Source organism: Amphiprion ocellaris, chromosome 19 (assembly GCF_022539595.1).
Source record: "Amphiprion ocellaris isolate individual 3 ecotype Okinawa chromosome 19, ASM2253959v1, whole genome shotgun sequence".
NCBI lineage: Eukaryota > Metazoa > Chordata > Actinopteri > Pomacentridae > Amphiprion > Amphiprion ocellaris.
This window is the reverse complement of record NC_072784.1, coordinates 6,387,106-6,404,048: the sequence shown is the minus strand read 5'-3', so window position 1 is coordinate 6,404,048 and position 16,943 is coordinate 6,387,106. Positions and strand designations below refer to the sequence as shown.

The 16,943-nt window shown below is 41.3% G+C and overlaps 1 protein-coding gene across 5 annotated transcripts in view; it reads left to right on the top strand.

Annotated features, from left to right (window-relative positions):
* LOC111568805 (myosin-10-like) overlaps positions 1–16,943 on the top strand; it is a 67,644-nt gene that overhangs the window by 8,253 nt on the left and 42,448 nt on the right. For all 5 annotated transcript variants that reach the window (XM_055005246.1, XM_055005244.1, XM_055005248.1 and 2 more), the window contains exon 3: positions 1,329–1,485. In XM_055005246.1, coding sequence (XP_054861221.1) covers positions 1,329–1,485 — 157 coding nt within the window. The remainder of the gene's footprint in view (positions 1–1,328; positions 1,486–16,943) is intronic.

Below are 16,943 nucleotides of genomic sequence, written 5' to 3'. Positions count from 1 at the left end.
GGTTTTTGAGTTTTTTTCTACATTATATACATCTGTTTAGGGCTGCACAGTGGCGTAGTGGTTAGCACTTTCGCCTTGCAGAAAGAAGGTCCCTGGTTGACGTCCCGGCTTTCCCGGGATCTTTCTGCATGGAGTTTGCATGTTCTCCCTGTGCATGCGTGGGTTTTCTCCGGGTACTCCGGCTTCCTCCCACAGTCCAAAAATATGCTGAGGTTAATTGATTATTCTAAATTGCCCGTAGGTGTGAATGTGAGAGTGATTGTTTGTCTTTGTATGTGGCCCTGCGACAGACTGGTGACCTGTCTAGGGTGTCCCCTGCCTTCGCCTGAGTCAGCTGGGATAGACTCCAGCCCCCCCCGCGACCCTAGTGAGGATTAAGCGGTGTATAGATAATGGATGGATACATCTGTTTATTTGTATACACATGCATGCAACTGTGGATAAGCTTTACATTCTGTAGGTATGTGCTGTATGCTCACCTCTGTGTGAGATACACAGAGGTGAGGCCCCTAGAAAAAGCCTAACATGCCAGTGATGAAGGTCATACTCCTGGTAAGCACCTCTTTCTCTTTATCAACTATAGGGGGAATGCAAAGCCTCTATAGCATCTGCAGAATGAGAGCCATTGCCCCACCAGGGCCTCTCTCTCATTCCCGGCTGCCTTGCTGCCTGGTCGATTCAGCCTACAGCATAGCTGAGAAGCCTTCATACCACACACTCTCTCTAGGGAGAGATTGTCAGGCTAATTGCATAGCCAAATGCAACACCACAAGTCAGAAACTAGGCTAAATGTTTGCACCGCATGCTATTTGCTGCAACATGAGTCTTTATAATATGCATAAATGCTTTTATTCACATCATGTGCTGTTTTATATTTAAAAGCTCTCATTAGGACTCTTGGGGTCTTTTGTTGCTTCACAAAGCAGTGCCTGTTCTATGTTTCATTTAGTCGCCATTCCCTCAAATGTGTCTGACACTTTTAACAGTCTGCTCTGTGTCTATCACTGTGTTGCGTGCCCACTGTGATGATGTAAGCTCCTAAAAAGCGGGTAATGAAAAGTCTTGCTGCAGTGACACAATGCAGGCCAGATGATTTATAAAGCTTGAAATGTGCACGCTCCTTTTAATCTACAAGACACTGATGTTTTACATATTGTGTTTATATCCAATTACAGTTCCAGTGAGAGCTTATTTTGCCGTTTTAGGCAGAATTGTAGGAATATTCATGGCATATATGTGTTCATACTTTATGAATTTGTTCTGATTTTACCTTTGAGCTGCAGCATGTATTTCACTATTTGTTTTCTGTTTCGTATCGTTAATTACAGACATACTCTGGCCTTTTCTGTGTGGTCATCAACCCCTACAAGAACCTGCCCATCTATTCAGAGAACATCATAGAGATGTACAGAGGGAAGAAGAGGCACGAGATGCCGCCACACATTTATGCCATCTCTGAGTCTGCATACCGCTGCATGCTTCAAGGTACGACACAGCAAATACCTGCTGACCTTAAACTGACCTTTTAACGTGATTTTATGAAATGCTTCACACAAAAATGTATGAAAATTGAATGTGTTTGCGTTTGTCATCAATGACAATTTTAGGTTTTGGCAATGTTGTTTAATGGATTAATTGAATTAGAGAACACAATAATTACTCAATTATCATCAGAAATGCAAACTTAGACTTAGTTTATTAGGATTTTTTCACTCAACTTGGAAACTGAGGTGCGCTGTTTCTTCTACAGGTGTATTTGCATTTTGATCTGTCCTCACACGGAGTTTAGCTCACTAGCAGGAACCATGGGGTTTGACTGCATAGTACAGGAGATTAGTATGTGAAGACAGTGTGTAAAGTGTGTGAAAGGTCATAAGGTCGGCGAAGAGGTGACATCACTGATTATGTCTGCTGTCATGGAGGGAGTTAAGTAGCAGATTAACTATGTGGCAGGTTTTCCAGCTGTATCACTGGTGACGTGTGGTTATTTGATGAGTGCATAGTAATATGAGGCTGTTCAACACAATCTTTAAGACTGTAAACACTGGGCAAAGGCTTTAGGATTGAAGCGTTAAGTTGCATTGTTCATACTAAGCTTGTTCTCAATATTATTAGCCATTGGTATGCTTATGTAACTTTTTGGCTCTGTGTGCTGTTATTTCTCCAAACCACGAACTGATTTGTTTTTCAACTCCTGCAACTTTTTTCCAAGCACACAATTTCAACTTAAGACAGGGTTTCAAATCATATTGATGTCATTGTTTAACGCTCAGAGCCCAGAAGAGGCATCCAAAACCACATCCCTTCTCCTCATTTACGTCTTTTTTGCAGTAAGGTGGAGCACATGTCAAATTAAATTGCACAAATTTACCTTCACAAGAATGTTAGTTACTTATCTGTGCAACAAAGTATTAGCAAGAAACAATGGTTGAGTTTATATTAAATTTAATCATATTTACAACCTGAATGCAGTTTTGTGTTCATCTTCACACCCACTCTGTTTCAGTTACTCATGAACTCATCATTGCATCAATATGCAAACACCTAGACTCATCAGTATCTATGCAATGATGTGTTACGACCACATCACAAGAAAGATCACATCCAGAGCTTTCTAATTATCCTTGTTACTTTTTTGTACATACCAAAGCCATAATGTTATGAAAACAGATCTAACTAACAAAGTAATGTCTTCTTCTAATTTTCTCACCCATTTACACATTCCTGTTTCTCGGTTAAATAAGTCATGAAGTCTATTGTTTCATAACATAGCCCTATCGCAAATCAACACACCAAAGCAGAACTTTCCCTTTCCGATGACAGTGTTGTTTCTCAACATAAATCTGATATTACATCCCACTTTGAATGAAAAATAAACACAGAATCATGGATTTGTTTTTCATTGCAATGATTTTTCCCATTTGGCACCAAACGCATGTTTTTTCAAGTCATACAGTATTCCACCATCATCAGTCTGATATTACCAGATTTCAGACAATCTCCCTATACGCCATTATGAAATGTGAAATTACTCGTGAAAAACAACAATTTCTTAATTTCTTTCCCTTGATGGAAGATCTGGATATCCTAGACTGTTCTGAAAAAAACAACAAAAAAAACCCCAGATAGATAGATAGATAGATAGATAGATAGATAGATAGATAGATAGATTACCGTTCAAAAGTTTGGGGTCACTTAGAAATGTCCTTATTTTTGAAAGAAACACTGTTTTTTTCAATGAAGATAACAGTAAATGAATCAGAAATACAGTCTAAACATTGTTAATACGGTAAATGACTATTCTAGCTGGAAACGGCTGGTTTTTAATGGAATATCTCCATAGAGGTACAGAGGAACATTTCCAGCAACCATCACTTCTGTGTTCTAATGCTACATTGTGTTAGCTAATGGTGTTGAAAGGCTCATTGATGATTAGAAAACCCTTGTGCAATTATGTTAGCACATGAATAAAAGTGTGAAAGATGTAAGTGAGGTTACCCTGAAAATAGCCTAGCACTGATAGGGTTAAGAAGGGTAGATTTATGTAGCAGTATGTTTCTGTTTTGCATTGTGGCACTCAGATTTTAAAGAAATACTGTAACACTGAGAAACTCTTACTTACAGACTTTACTCTCAGTTTAAAAAGCAAACTACGGTAGTTCCGAATGGTTTATCAATTCATCTAAAAGGTACATGTATCATTAGAATCATATCCTCTTGGAAACGTACTTTTGTTGTAGTTTTGTTTCTGCAGTAAATGGACATATTGTACCAGCAGAGAGGCACAGCAGCCTCTTTCTGTGTTTCAGCTAAGAGTAATGTACTGCAAGTGGCCAGAGTGCGATCTCTAAGCTCCTAATAGTGTGGGTGGTGAGAGGCTTGCCTGCAAGAGCTGATGCTCTGTGACAGAGGGATTTATAGGAAAGTAAAAGAGAAACAGAGGCAGAGAAGGAGGCAGAGAGAGAACAGGTTCAGGTACCAACATCACTCTTCATGTTGTCATTATGTGGACCTGCTGTACCGATGCTGTGGATGTGTTTTCATCCTGCACGTGTACTGCATAGGTGGTTTATACTTTGAGCTACAGCTGTTGCATACTCGGAACCGGGAGCAGTTTATGATGGACCAGGATCCAATCAAAATCCATCCATCCTGATAAAAGTAAGATAGTGTTAATAGAGCATGTTATATTGGTGAAGAGTTTTGCAACTTGTTTTGTTGGACTTGTATTGAAGCCCTCACTAGCCTGCTGTGTATAATTTCTCAAAATATGAACACAATTACAAGATAATGACCCACAAGGTACAGGACTATGACCCACTTTGGGCACTGACTAATTGCTTTCAAATCTGTGATGTAGAAGAACTGCTGTGATAAGCAGAACCTTTACCAGACTATCAGTGTTTAGACAGCTTCTGCCTTTGCTGTGTGTCATCACTGTCAAACTGTGGAACAACAGTGATAGTTTCTCCCTTTTGTCTCTCTTGAATGGTCGCTCACATCTAAGTGATTTAATTCTTTAAATAGCATTTTGCCAGTGTGTGGTTTATTTATCCGGATGTACTTCAGCCTTGATGTGACGCTGTCCCTGATTGTATGGCAGACCTCCACGGCTGCAGCTGTTTGCTCCAGGGTTTGTGTTTCTGACTGATGTGCTGTAGTCTCCCTATCATTACATGCCCTCACGCTGTTTTCTCGCCTCTGCTCTCAGCAGGCTTCGTCTCCCAAACCCTTGGCTTCGCAGGGTTAGAGCCCAACCAACGTTTTTCAAAGTTTGGCTCAGAATCTTTTAAGGTGTCTCATGTGTGTCTCGATTACTGCTGCAGCTGTGTTTCAGTCATTTTTTAATTGTTTACCAACCTTCCTGCCTCACAATCTGGCTTGTCAGTTCCTCTGGTACTTCTTTTCCATGTGGAGCCATGATGAAGACATGCAAATAGACACAGCTCATGGCTACAAAACAAAGACCTTTCTGCTTTTCACAGATCCTTTTAAAACCATGTTTATGCAGTTAAACTAATTATAAATCTCAGGTTTGCTTTAGTGATTGCAGGTTTTTGTAACTTGTGTTTTGTTTCACTGACCTACATTGGGACCTATGTTTTTGATGTAGTCCTTCTGAAGTAGCTTTTGTGTTCATAAGAGAAAATACATCTAATTGATATTGCACAGAGGTGTACTCACTTCTTTGTATACTGTACATGAGGCTAATGTTGCACCTACTGAAGCTCCTTCATTCATTACCACCTGGATCATTTATTTCCTTAGGTGTGTACCTTTTTTGTTCCACTTACCACGTGCTTGACACAACTATCGCTCTAGATAGAGCCGCAAACACACAAAGAATCACACACACCCACACTTGCACCATCCTGTTGTAACTATGCGAGATGTTTGTCTGGATATAGGACACCTCTCTTGTGCCACCATTCTTTTCTCTGACCCCCTTTTCCTTGTTCATTCTTTGGGACCCCTCACAACGAGCAGGGCAAAGCAGCCAATGGAATGAGGTCACTGCTGTTCCAGTCCTTCATACCATGCTGTGCTAAATTCTACAAGCTGAGTCATCGTCAAGTTGTCATAGTCGTCCGAGCAGCCGATTACCCAGTGCTGGGTTTCTATGAGCTGAGGGATGCATCACCATGGATACCTATGTGCATGTCAGTGTGTGCAACCAAAATAACCTTCCCCAGGGATCTCGAATAGAGGTGTCACTTGAGGAGTGACAGAATTTTAGCAGGCTGCAGTGAGGGACTTTTGTTGGAGTTATTGACAGACTCTCCTGTCTGTTTATTACAGCTACTTGTTCAGGTTGCGTTTTTTAGCCATTGAGAACTATTTGGGATCTCCTACTGTTTTCTAATTGCTTTCTTTCTTCTGTCAGTGAGTAGAGCAGCTGGCGTCTTTCATTTTCCACTGCTTTGCTGGGTTTCTTCAGTTCTTTTCTTTCTTTCAACCAGAATGTCCTGGCTCGGAAGACACCAAAGAAAATTCCCCACATCCTTGAAGGCATTTTGGTCACCTTTCACTTTACATGAAAAATACAAACCACAGCTCGGCTGGAAGCTCTGTGGCAGCTTAGTTTTTTCTCTTCCTTCTCACCCTGTTGATCAGGAAACACATGAAGACAAGTGTCGGGATATAGCCAGGGTAGCCATGGTTAGGCCTCTATTTAAATGACAACATTATGTTCCTGTTTTCTCTTATTTCACTTCTCAGCTAGTCAGACCACAGGGCTAGGCTAATGCCACGTTCCCTTTGTCAGCATGTATGCCTTTGTGCAGCACTCCTATTTCATTTTATTTTTTCGTTTCATCTCATCAGTTGTTTGTTTCGGACCCGTGCTGTTTCCCAGGGCAACATATTAAGCAGACTCACACTCAGGTGAAACCTGCCCTGTACATTACTGTTACTGCAGCTCAGCTTGCTTACGGGCCTTAACGCTGGATGGAATTACTTGCAGAATTGTGCAGCTCCAGAAATCTGGAGCAACACAGATGGCACTGTAGGCACAACATGTTCAGAAATGACTGAGCAAACACAAAGTAAAACCACTGCCTGTTTGTAGTGTTTTTATTTTCCTACATTGCTGCTTAAGTGCTGTTGATTTCAGGTATGCGGTTGTTAGAAATGAAAGAAGGATGAATAGTAAGGTTTACAGGTGGTATGCCTACAGTTTTGTGCATCTTTTAGACGTGTGATCTGTATGTGTGTGTTCCATCTGGATAAGGAAAATCAGGTCTTAATGCAAGTGTCCATGCACACAGAAGGGGTCTTGCTTGCATTTTGACCAGATCTCAGCTGGGTGTAAATGCACTCTATACAAATTGTCCACATTCTTAAAAAATAGTCAATAAACTTTGCTTACTCCTTTTTGCTTCAGCAAGTCCAGAGGAACTTCATGTAGCGAGCTGGAAAGTCTTCCTTGCTAAATAATGCAGAGACTAATGAATCACGTCATTATCCAAATAATTATTCATAGACAAATCACACACTTAATAGAATTTCAGTAACAGATCCCCAAATAACAGAAGATGTGCTGCAGAGAGAGCTGTATTCTCTGTTTAGTTTCTGCCTTGCGTCATGAACCACAGATACTGCAAGATATGAAATATCTATCCTGCAGAGCCGAGAAGGGAATATAGGAGGTAACACAACAGTCAAAGAAGTGGGAAATGTGTTGGAACATAGAGGTGAGAGGGAGGGGTGTGCAGGGGGAGACAGGGGGGAAGAAGAGGCATTGCTGGAGACTTCAATATCGAAGGGGATACTGGGAAAAGGTTGAACAGGGATAAACAAGGGCAGACGCAACACCCCCACGGATGCGATCACCAGGATTGGTTGTGAAGATTGAACAATGAAGAGCTGAGTGTAGAGTGGAAAGAAGGCAAAGACTGCAGAGCCGAAAAACGAAGGAGTGAGGCAAAGCCAGAGGGGGCAGACAGGACAGAGTTTATGGGGGAAACAGAGTAGAGGGTACAGGGGAAAGGCAGAGGGGGCGGCCAGCATTGTGCCTCACAATAGGGGCTTTGTGCAGTCTGAAGGGGGCTGGGACCAGGGTGCTGTGTGTGTAGGTGCAGGCAGGGAGGCCTGGAGCTGCACAGTTCTTCCCTGGGAAATGAGGCCGCTTGTTGGGGCAGTGAGGGCTGGAGAAGAGGGCTGGTGAAGGGCACACCCAGGGCCTGAGTGACAAGACAGGTGTGTGTGTGTGTGTGTGTGTGTGTGTGTGTGTGTGTGTGTGTGTGTGGGTGTGTGTGTGTGTGTGAGTGTGTGTGTGTGTGTGTGTGTGTGTGAGTGTGTGTGAGTGTGAGTGAGTGTGTGTGTGTGTGTGTGTGTGTGTGTGTGTGTGTGTGTGTGTGAGTGTGTGTGTGTGTGTGTGTGTGTGTGAGTGTGTGTGAGTGTGAGTGAGTGTGTGTGTGTGTGTGTGTGTGTGTGTGTGTGTGTGTGTGTGTGTGTGTGTGTGTGTGTGTGTGTGTGTGTGTGTGTGTGTGTGAGTGTGTGTGTGAGACTTTTTGCCGGTCTTCAAAAGGGCTATCTGTACTCAATACAGTTCAAGATATATCATTCAGACAAATGGAGAAGCCTGTTTAAACAGTATGCTGCAAACACAGTCTGTCTCATACACGTACATACAGTCCTCATGAGGAGATGTATCTTTAATGACAGGCAGCTGTGGAGTTCATACAGGATAAAATCATATTTCTGTTTGGGGGTCATACATCAGTTTTGATTTATGGTTGCAGCTCCCCCCACATATACATACTTCAACTTTTTTCCTACCTGACCTGGACAGACTGATATTCAGGAAAGATGTAAGAGACTTACTTAATGGAAAGAAATTTGAATCCTGACTTTTTATCCTTGTTTTCCTATGCAGTTGGATGGATTTTTAGGAGCCTGGTAGAAATCACATAATACTTAAATATTAGGACAACAAATTTTACTGCGCCTATTTTACTCTGGTGCACAAGATTTTTAAAGTATTGCATTTATTTTAAGACACAAAGGCCAAATTTATGAGCCAGTTGGTAGTGCAGGTTGCAGGTTACGTCTGTTTACTTGAGAGATGATTTAAAGTGGAGCCACTGTCAAGTACTGCCCTCGTTCTTGGATAGTGTTGTCATGAGAGACACATAGCAGTGATGCCAGAACCCACAGCAGATTGAGTTACCTGTCTGATGCTGTGACTGCCCTCTCTCTGACACCCAGAACCCACCGAAGGCCAGGGAGAACAGGAATGAGCCGACTGCTTCATCCGCCCTCTGTTTAATGAGCTTTTTTAGTAATTGTTCCACCTGTAATTGTTACTGCTGCAGTGACTTGTATTTGTCCCTTTATGTTTTTTAGATTTAGTGAGCTATTTTTTATTTTACCACCAGTTTCATCATATTCAGTCATATCGTGTCACATAGTATCACACTGATACAGTTTCCTCCCTGTGACTGAACCCCTGCTCCCCCTTGTGTGTCTGGAATTCCTGTGGAGCTGCAGAGCTTAGCACTGTGATATTAGAGGTGCCAGCATAAACACACACACACACACACACACACACACACACACACACACACACACGAAAACTGCCTTGTCCTGTTGGATTATGGCAGGCCTAACCATCACAAAGAACCACTGTGGACCATACAAGCCACCCGACGGCTGCCATCTGCAATCGATTACATTGCCAAATTCTTTCTGCCATATCTCCCGCAACTGCTTTCTCTCCCCTTTCATTGGCGCAAAGGCAACACCCAACAGCACAAGGCTAATTTTACACTCTCTGTAGGCACACTGTTTTGCAGCACTTAGACTCTGTTAGCATAAACAAAGCTGTGCACGTGTAAAACCTGGAGTTCAAACGCCAACTCAAAATGTCCACTGCCTTGCATGTGTTTAGGAAATAACCCTGAGCCAGACATGTATTAAATCTATCCTAGCAGCAGCCCTTGAGCAACAATGACAATAATATGTATTTTATTTCTATAGAATCATGGACATGTAGTCCTTTTTGACAGTGGAAAGGAAAGGAAAGGAAAGGAGTGCAGATGGACATGATGAGATATGGCAGCAGCAAGCAACCAGGGAGCTGTCTTTGATGCTTCACTGGAGATGTCTCAATTTGAAATGACAGAGTGGCGTCCTTCTCCTTTCTGCCACTTTATTCCTATACTTTTGTTAACTGTCGGAAAATCTCCAGCGATGGTGAGATCCTAATACAGGAACCTCAAATGTCTTAGATTCATATGCACTACTGTATGATGTAGGTTTGTGTTGTAAATAAGCATGTAGGTGTACTTGGCTCATATGAGGAAAGGGAGTCCAGCCAGAGACCAAGGTACTTGTAGGAGTTGATATGTATTTTAGCTACATGTTGGGTAAACTCTGTGATGACCATTTCTAAATTACCCTCAAACAACTTTTGTTGCATTGTGCTCTGTAAGAAGTTTGCTCTTTGGCCAACAACATACAGATTCCAATATATCTGGCTAATAAATAATGGTGTGAATAGTGACAGTGTATCAGAGCCTGAGAATGGACCCCACACTCCTTCACTATTGTGGGAAATGAGAACACGAGTGTTTCTGCTATTTTGACATGGCTGATAAGTTGTTTGGCATGGTCACTCTGCTTAGTGAACCAAACAAAAAGTAGATTATGCTGCGCTGTTGCCATATTTCTCTTTTCCCCATGTAGTATTCTGTCTGTTTGTATGTAGTCTTTGTGTGCTTTGTGTGAATAATAACCAGCAACTGAAATCTTTTCAGTAGCTTACTCTCTTTTACCCCATGGCTCTTCTGTGTATTGCTCTTCTCTTCTTCCTACATAATCTCTAGGTCGGTCCACCTATTCCTAGCATTACCCAGCTCGCCCCCACTGTCACCAGATGTTATAGTCCCGCCTACTGATTCCTGACTGGGATGTTAAGCCATGAATTTCCATTCCACTGTCAACACACACATGTTGTCTCTTTGCTGCACAGCCATGTAGTTGGTGCATATCTTCAGGGCAACAGACGTGAAGCACACTTAATGCAATGGAATGGACATATTAGATTTCAAAGAGTCTTCTAATTAGCCCAAGGATGTTTAGCACACCAGTCCAGCACCCCTTCTTGAGAAACATGTGGGACCTTGTTCTCTTCGCCTCTCTCTCACACTCTATCTCTAGGTCTATCTGTCTGGAGAACCCCTCTTTTTCCCTCCCAGACTTTTCTCATTTCACCCCTGCATCAGAAGCATTTGAAAAATGTGCTTTGTGGGACTTGAAAAGGGAAAGACTCCAAAAGCCTGTCTGAATGCTCTCTGTAGAGTACAGCTCAGACAGTATAACACGAGACTTACAAGCCAAACCCAAGCCGATGGCCCATAAAGCTGAGAAAATTAATTTAGCACGCAACTACCTTCTGTACGTGAGCAACACTTTTCTAAAATCTCATGTTTATCCTGTCCATTGCTCCTATTTCATAAAAGTTCAAAGCCAGTATTAGCACAGTTGAAGACAGAATGTCACATTTTCATTGGACTGAGTCTGTTTTTCTTGGCTCTTGGTATGAAATCTCAATGTGTTTCTGCCTGCTCTTATAATCTAAAACACTTTACATATGTCAAATTTGATGGGCCTGTTTTAACTTTTTAAATCTACTGTAAATGATAAGTCATGTATAATTTTATTGGAATGAAGGCAGAGTTCTTCTGGGTTACTTTAAGTGGGAATAGTTGCCAAACATCTTGACAACTGCTTGAAGATTGTATGAAGTCCTTTTTTTCCTGTTGCCTTCATGCCACTGCAGCTGTGAGCCATATTTTACAAGTGTAGTCTCTAATTTATTTCTCCAGCGTTCATCAATTAATCAAAAATAAAGTCAGTAGGTCGATTGATAAATGTTACTTGCAATCTCTAGAGTCTTCTCCTATCAGACTCTCCGCTATCATTCTGTTCATCCATCCATCCATTATCTATACACTGCTTAATCCTCATTAGGGTCTCAGCTGGAGTCTGTCCCAGCTGATTTAGGTTGTTACTCTCAGTAAATCGTCTAAGGTGTTTGTTTTTTCTTTCCCCACACTGATATGAAAATACATTTGCCAGTGACTATTTTAACTGTTTATTACTGAAGTGATGAAGTGAATACTGTTTTCAGTTTTAGGTCAAGTACTTCAGTACTGAGTCTCTAGTTCAGGGAAAGTTAGTATAACACTGATTGCATTGAGCTATTTGTGCCGACAAATAGGCTCTTTTTTATTATTGTCAACATCATAACACAGCAGTTGCATTAAAATTAGATGATAATGTTCAGAAGATTTAATGAAATGTTAAAATATTAATGAGACATTTTAATAGATTCTTTTTATATTAATCGAGTAATTTAAAAAAATCTCTCCCCAGACTGCGTTATACTCAGACCCATTTCGAGAGAGTGTTAGTGTTAAAACTCTCCCTCCCTGGACTTTTAATGTTAACATATTAATAACCTAATGCAGTCAGTGTCCAGTGGGAAGTTGTTTGGATGAATAGTTGGTCAATGATACCGAGAAAGCACGCTTTAAACTAGCACTGCACTAGTGCTTTGAAAGAGGAAGCTTCAGGTGTAAATGGTGATAAAAGCTCCGTCTCTTCCTTTGTGTGCTGGATCTGTCACTGCCCTCACACACTCTCCCAGGTGGTCCTTCACACACTGCTGCTGCTTCCGACGGGGTGGGGACATTCCATACGTCATTATGAGAGTCTATTTCTGTCTGTGATCTCAGCTGCCATCTGTCATCACTGAATCAGAAGTAGTGAAACATCCCTAGGATTTCATCTGCTAGCATGTCAACGGGTGACATGCCAATATTTATAGCTGGAAAGTTCCTATTTTGGTTCCGTTTTTCCCCTCGTTACATCACCTCTGCGATGCGCTACCCTGAGCTCTTCCTCTCTGCTATCTCCAGTTTCCCCTCTACATTCTGCTATCGGTTCCTTTCCCACCATGCCACCCTCTCCTTTACCACATTCTTCACTCTGTTGGGAAGTATTCACTTGTGCCAGATGCACAAGGGAACATCCTGTGACTGTCAGTGGGGTTTATTACAGTCTCCACCCATTTGTTCATTTAGCGTCGGTGTGAAAATGACATCTGTCACCTACATGTCATGCAGTGTCACTCTTCGTATTTTGTTCGTGATTGGCACTTAAGGAGACTGTATTATTTGTGCTTGATGATGAAGCATATACACTGATAACTGTAAAATCAGAAATAACCATCCAGTTTTGCTTTGATGTCACCTCTGTTCGCTCACCAGCTGTTGAAAACTGCCACACCCAGTTGGCTCCACTGCTGGAAGCGAGGGAACCCAGGGGCATCCAAATTCCAACACAGACACACACACAGACACACACAGACACACACACACACACACACACGCACACACACACACGCTGGTACATGTAAAGGGACAGGCAGCTCTGTGGGGCTGTTTGTCCTTCTGTTCACAGGCTTGTGAACTGGCAGCTGGTTCAACAGTTTTTTACAGTGAGTAATGCCATTGAGCTGTTTAGTCAGTCACTCGTTGCAAATGGCCATATGTGAAAAAACATACATGGTTATAACTCCGGTGATAAAGGTGAACCAGAGTATCTTTACGATTGTAGTTTTTTCCTCAGCTGATATCTTAACAATTTCTAGTCATTAAGGCCTCAACTGCTATGTTATACACTGCAATTTTTGCACTAATTAAAAACTGATATGCCATCTTTTACGTTATCACTGCTATAATTTAATTTTAGGAATAAATTTTTTATTGATTCCCCTTCATTTTATACTTTTTTAACTCTGCTTTCTCTGCTCTGGAACAATCTCATGAACAACATTGTCAATTAGAACATATATTTCATTAAGAATTTTTTGAGAATGTAAGGACTAGGGATGTTTTTTTGTCCCCAGTCCGATCCGAGTCTTTTTATGTTTAGTATCTGCCAATACCAGATCTTTAACTAATGTTGTTCTCCATTGCAAAGATTACTTTTTAAATGTATTTTTCAAAGTAATTTCTAAGGTTCTAAAGCTCTCAAAGTGTTCACCAGTCCTTTTCTCACAAATTTCCTAAGACAAATTTTCACCTCATTCTCTGTCTAGGTGACATTTGGATGGAGCTTTCCAGAATTTGATAACACTAATGATGCCATCAGTGTTTCCTTTGCTTGGGCTTGAAGCCTAAATGTTTTTTTAACAGAAGTCTGCTTTCTTCTCTACGCTATTCCACACAATCCATTATGTAAAGTGACGGTTTGCATCAACTTAACCACTACTGATAGTGTCCAAGATTATTTATCTTATCCGAGATGCTGTTATGGATGTGGCATATTACTCAACTTAAGTGTGTTTAATTTGCGTCTCATGATTGTTGGAAAGCTTCAAAGTGGCAGTTATACTCTGCAGGTACCCACAGACCGCAGCACTTCCCAGATCATGCTGACTGTTTGCTACTTCCACTGTCTGGGAATGTGAATGAGCTCTGTCCCGCTCACACATACACATATGTGCACACACACACACACACACACACTCACAGCTTTGTTCCTCCAGTTTTAAGTAGCTCTGGATTCTGTCCTGCCTTGGCCTTTATGTGTAATCAGGCCACCATTTCTTTATTACCTTTGCACTAATACAATCATCATATTCTGCTGTGACTAGGGGGTGAACATGTGAGTTTGTGTATAGCTGTGTGTAGTCCTCCCTACATATAACGGTTTATGAGAGAGCAGCTATCTGGCTATCTTTCAGGATTTTTTTTGCGTGTTAAGTGGTTGCCATGGCGCTCGAGTTTTCACTGTGTGTAGTTGCGTTTTATGACTTCTTTTATGAAGCAAATTGTGAGAGCTTGAGCTTCGGTGTGGAAAAGACGTGTTGCATCTAGTTGCAAAGATTCCAAAAGGTTAATATTCACTTTTTAAAGCCAGCTTCCATTTAATAGAGTTTTTGTTGTTTAGAAAGTTGTATTTTTGTTTCTTTAATGTGTACCCTTGTGCTGAGAGGAGGGTCGAGGAGGTGTCAACTTATGTGACTTCAAGAATGAGATTGTAACTATGGATTGCTTGATAGCTGGCTCATTCACATGCACAGAGTTAAAGCAACAGTTTGCAACAATTAGGAGTACAGTCTGGGGGTTAGATTTTGGCTCGATCTGCACTGAACTGGAGCCATATTGCTGAGGACCATTGACAAATAAATGGACGTAATTACGATCCTAGCGCTAAGAATGTTTTTGTACACTAAGGTCTGGTTTCAGCGAGGGATGTGGAAAATGTGTTTGGTGGCTGCGGTTACGAGACCTCAGACCTACGGTTCAAATGAGAAATTTCTGTCTACCCTCAGACTGTGGCTCACTGCTGCTCAGAATTTTGAGGTAACCAATTTCGACTTGGAGCCTAAATAAAAGTGCTATTGTTTTTCTGTGTTTTATCACATTAACAATACATCACATACAGTTTGCATTACTGATGACCATAGTGTTTTAGGCTGCAGACCATTTTTATTGCAGAGTTTTGGGAAAACAGTAGATTGTGTCACGATACCTCCTCTTAATCAAAATCACCGTATTTACTAAGAGCAGAGTCACAAGGTATTAGTTTGCAGTGGATTAAATATATGAAAACTGAACTGTACGCTGAGTTAGAGAGGTGCTAAGGCTGTACGAGGTTAAACGAGGTTGATTATTGGGGGTTATGGTAATGATTGGGGCTTTTGTGGAGACGCAGGGAGGGGGGGAATGCTCTGGAATGTGAAGAATGAGGGTTTGTTTAATCTTCATGGGGGATAAATTATTAGCAGCAAAGGAAACCCTGCTGTGCAAGACAGGCCCATCTCCTACCACCGGAGCCTTAGGTGACATTCATACATTGTACACCCATGGGACAGACTGTGTGCAGTTGTTCAAACTGATTTATTTTAAATTGCAGTGCAAAATAAACACAACAGAACATGTCTTAACTTGTGTGACAAAAAAGACTGAAAGCGCTCTGCCTTTCTGATTTCGTTTGACATAGTAAGTAAAGTTTACAACAACTTCAGGAAATACGTGTCATTTTATATCTGGAAATGGCAGCTACATTGTGTGAAAATATTGTTTTTATAACTGTCTGCTCTCCAACTTCTAGTGTTTCACTGGAGTGAAAGTGAAGTATTTCACCACTCAGTGAACTGTGCTCTGTCACTGCAGTGGTGCTGATTGGCCTTGTATCCGAACAGAGACTGAGCTGTGGTCTAACCTAAAAGTTGATGCATGAATGACCTAACTTATTTCCATTTCACTTTAACATTGCCTAAATGATTGGCTGTGAGCTGTTGTGGAGGAAATAAGTAGAGCATCTAAAAGCTGTGCTGATGAGGTGATCAAATTAAAAACATATGTTGCTGTAAAAAAGTGATTTTGTCTCCAGTAAGGACCCACTCTTTAGCGGTGTGAGTAATCTGGCTTTGCACTATTCATGTGGGGAAAAGGGGAAATGAGAGCAACTGAGGGAAAGGGGAAACACAAAGGAGGGTGAAGATTTAGTGTGGCAGTAATGAGCTACTGGAAGGGAAGAGCACGTTCAGTTTGATTGGTCCACCTACTCCTAGCCAGCATGGCATCCTGGGTAAATATGACCCAGCAGTTAGTTGCTGTGGTGATATAGGAAGCAGCAGCTGCCAAGAGGCCCACTCTGGCAGCATGGACCAGATAGATGCATGAACTCATAGGACACAGTTCACATTATACAGTCTAAGGTGAATCTTACAAAATTAATCTACCACAAAAAGTTTGCCTGATGAGCAAGACAATACAAATTTACCTTAAAATTATAGTTTGCACAAAGAATATTGTTGCCAAAGTGTACAGCATTATTAAAATGATGTAAAAGTATTCATTAAGACATTGAAATCATAGAAATAAAGCATAAAAGTGCATTAAAAGTCAAGAAAGTAGATTGAGCATCTAAGAGAAAGCTGCAGTAAACAATTTGGCTTTCAGGCCTGATTTAAAAGAGCCGACAGTTTGAGCAGACATCAGGTGTTCAGGAAGTTTGTTCCACAGTTGAGGAGCATAATAGCTGAATGATACTTCACTATTTTTGGTTCTGGTTCTGGGAACACACAGCAAACCTGCCCCTGATGACCTGAGGGCTCTGGATGCTTCATATGGAGCTAATAAGTCCAGGATGTATTTTGGTCCAAGACCGTTCAGTGCTTTGTAGACCAGGAGTCAGATTTTGAAATCTATCCTTTGACAAACAGGAAGCCAATGTAGAGATTTGAGAATCTGTGTAATATGGTCCAGTTTCCTGGTGTTAGTTAATTCAACACAATTACCTAAATGCAAGATGCTGCATCCAAACATTGTTTTAAAAGCTAGCATGGTGCTCAACAGAATAATAAAGAAGAATAGTGTTTTTCTGTGTGAACCCTACGCTGATTGCTCTCTATTTGATGG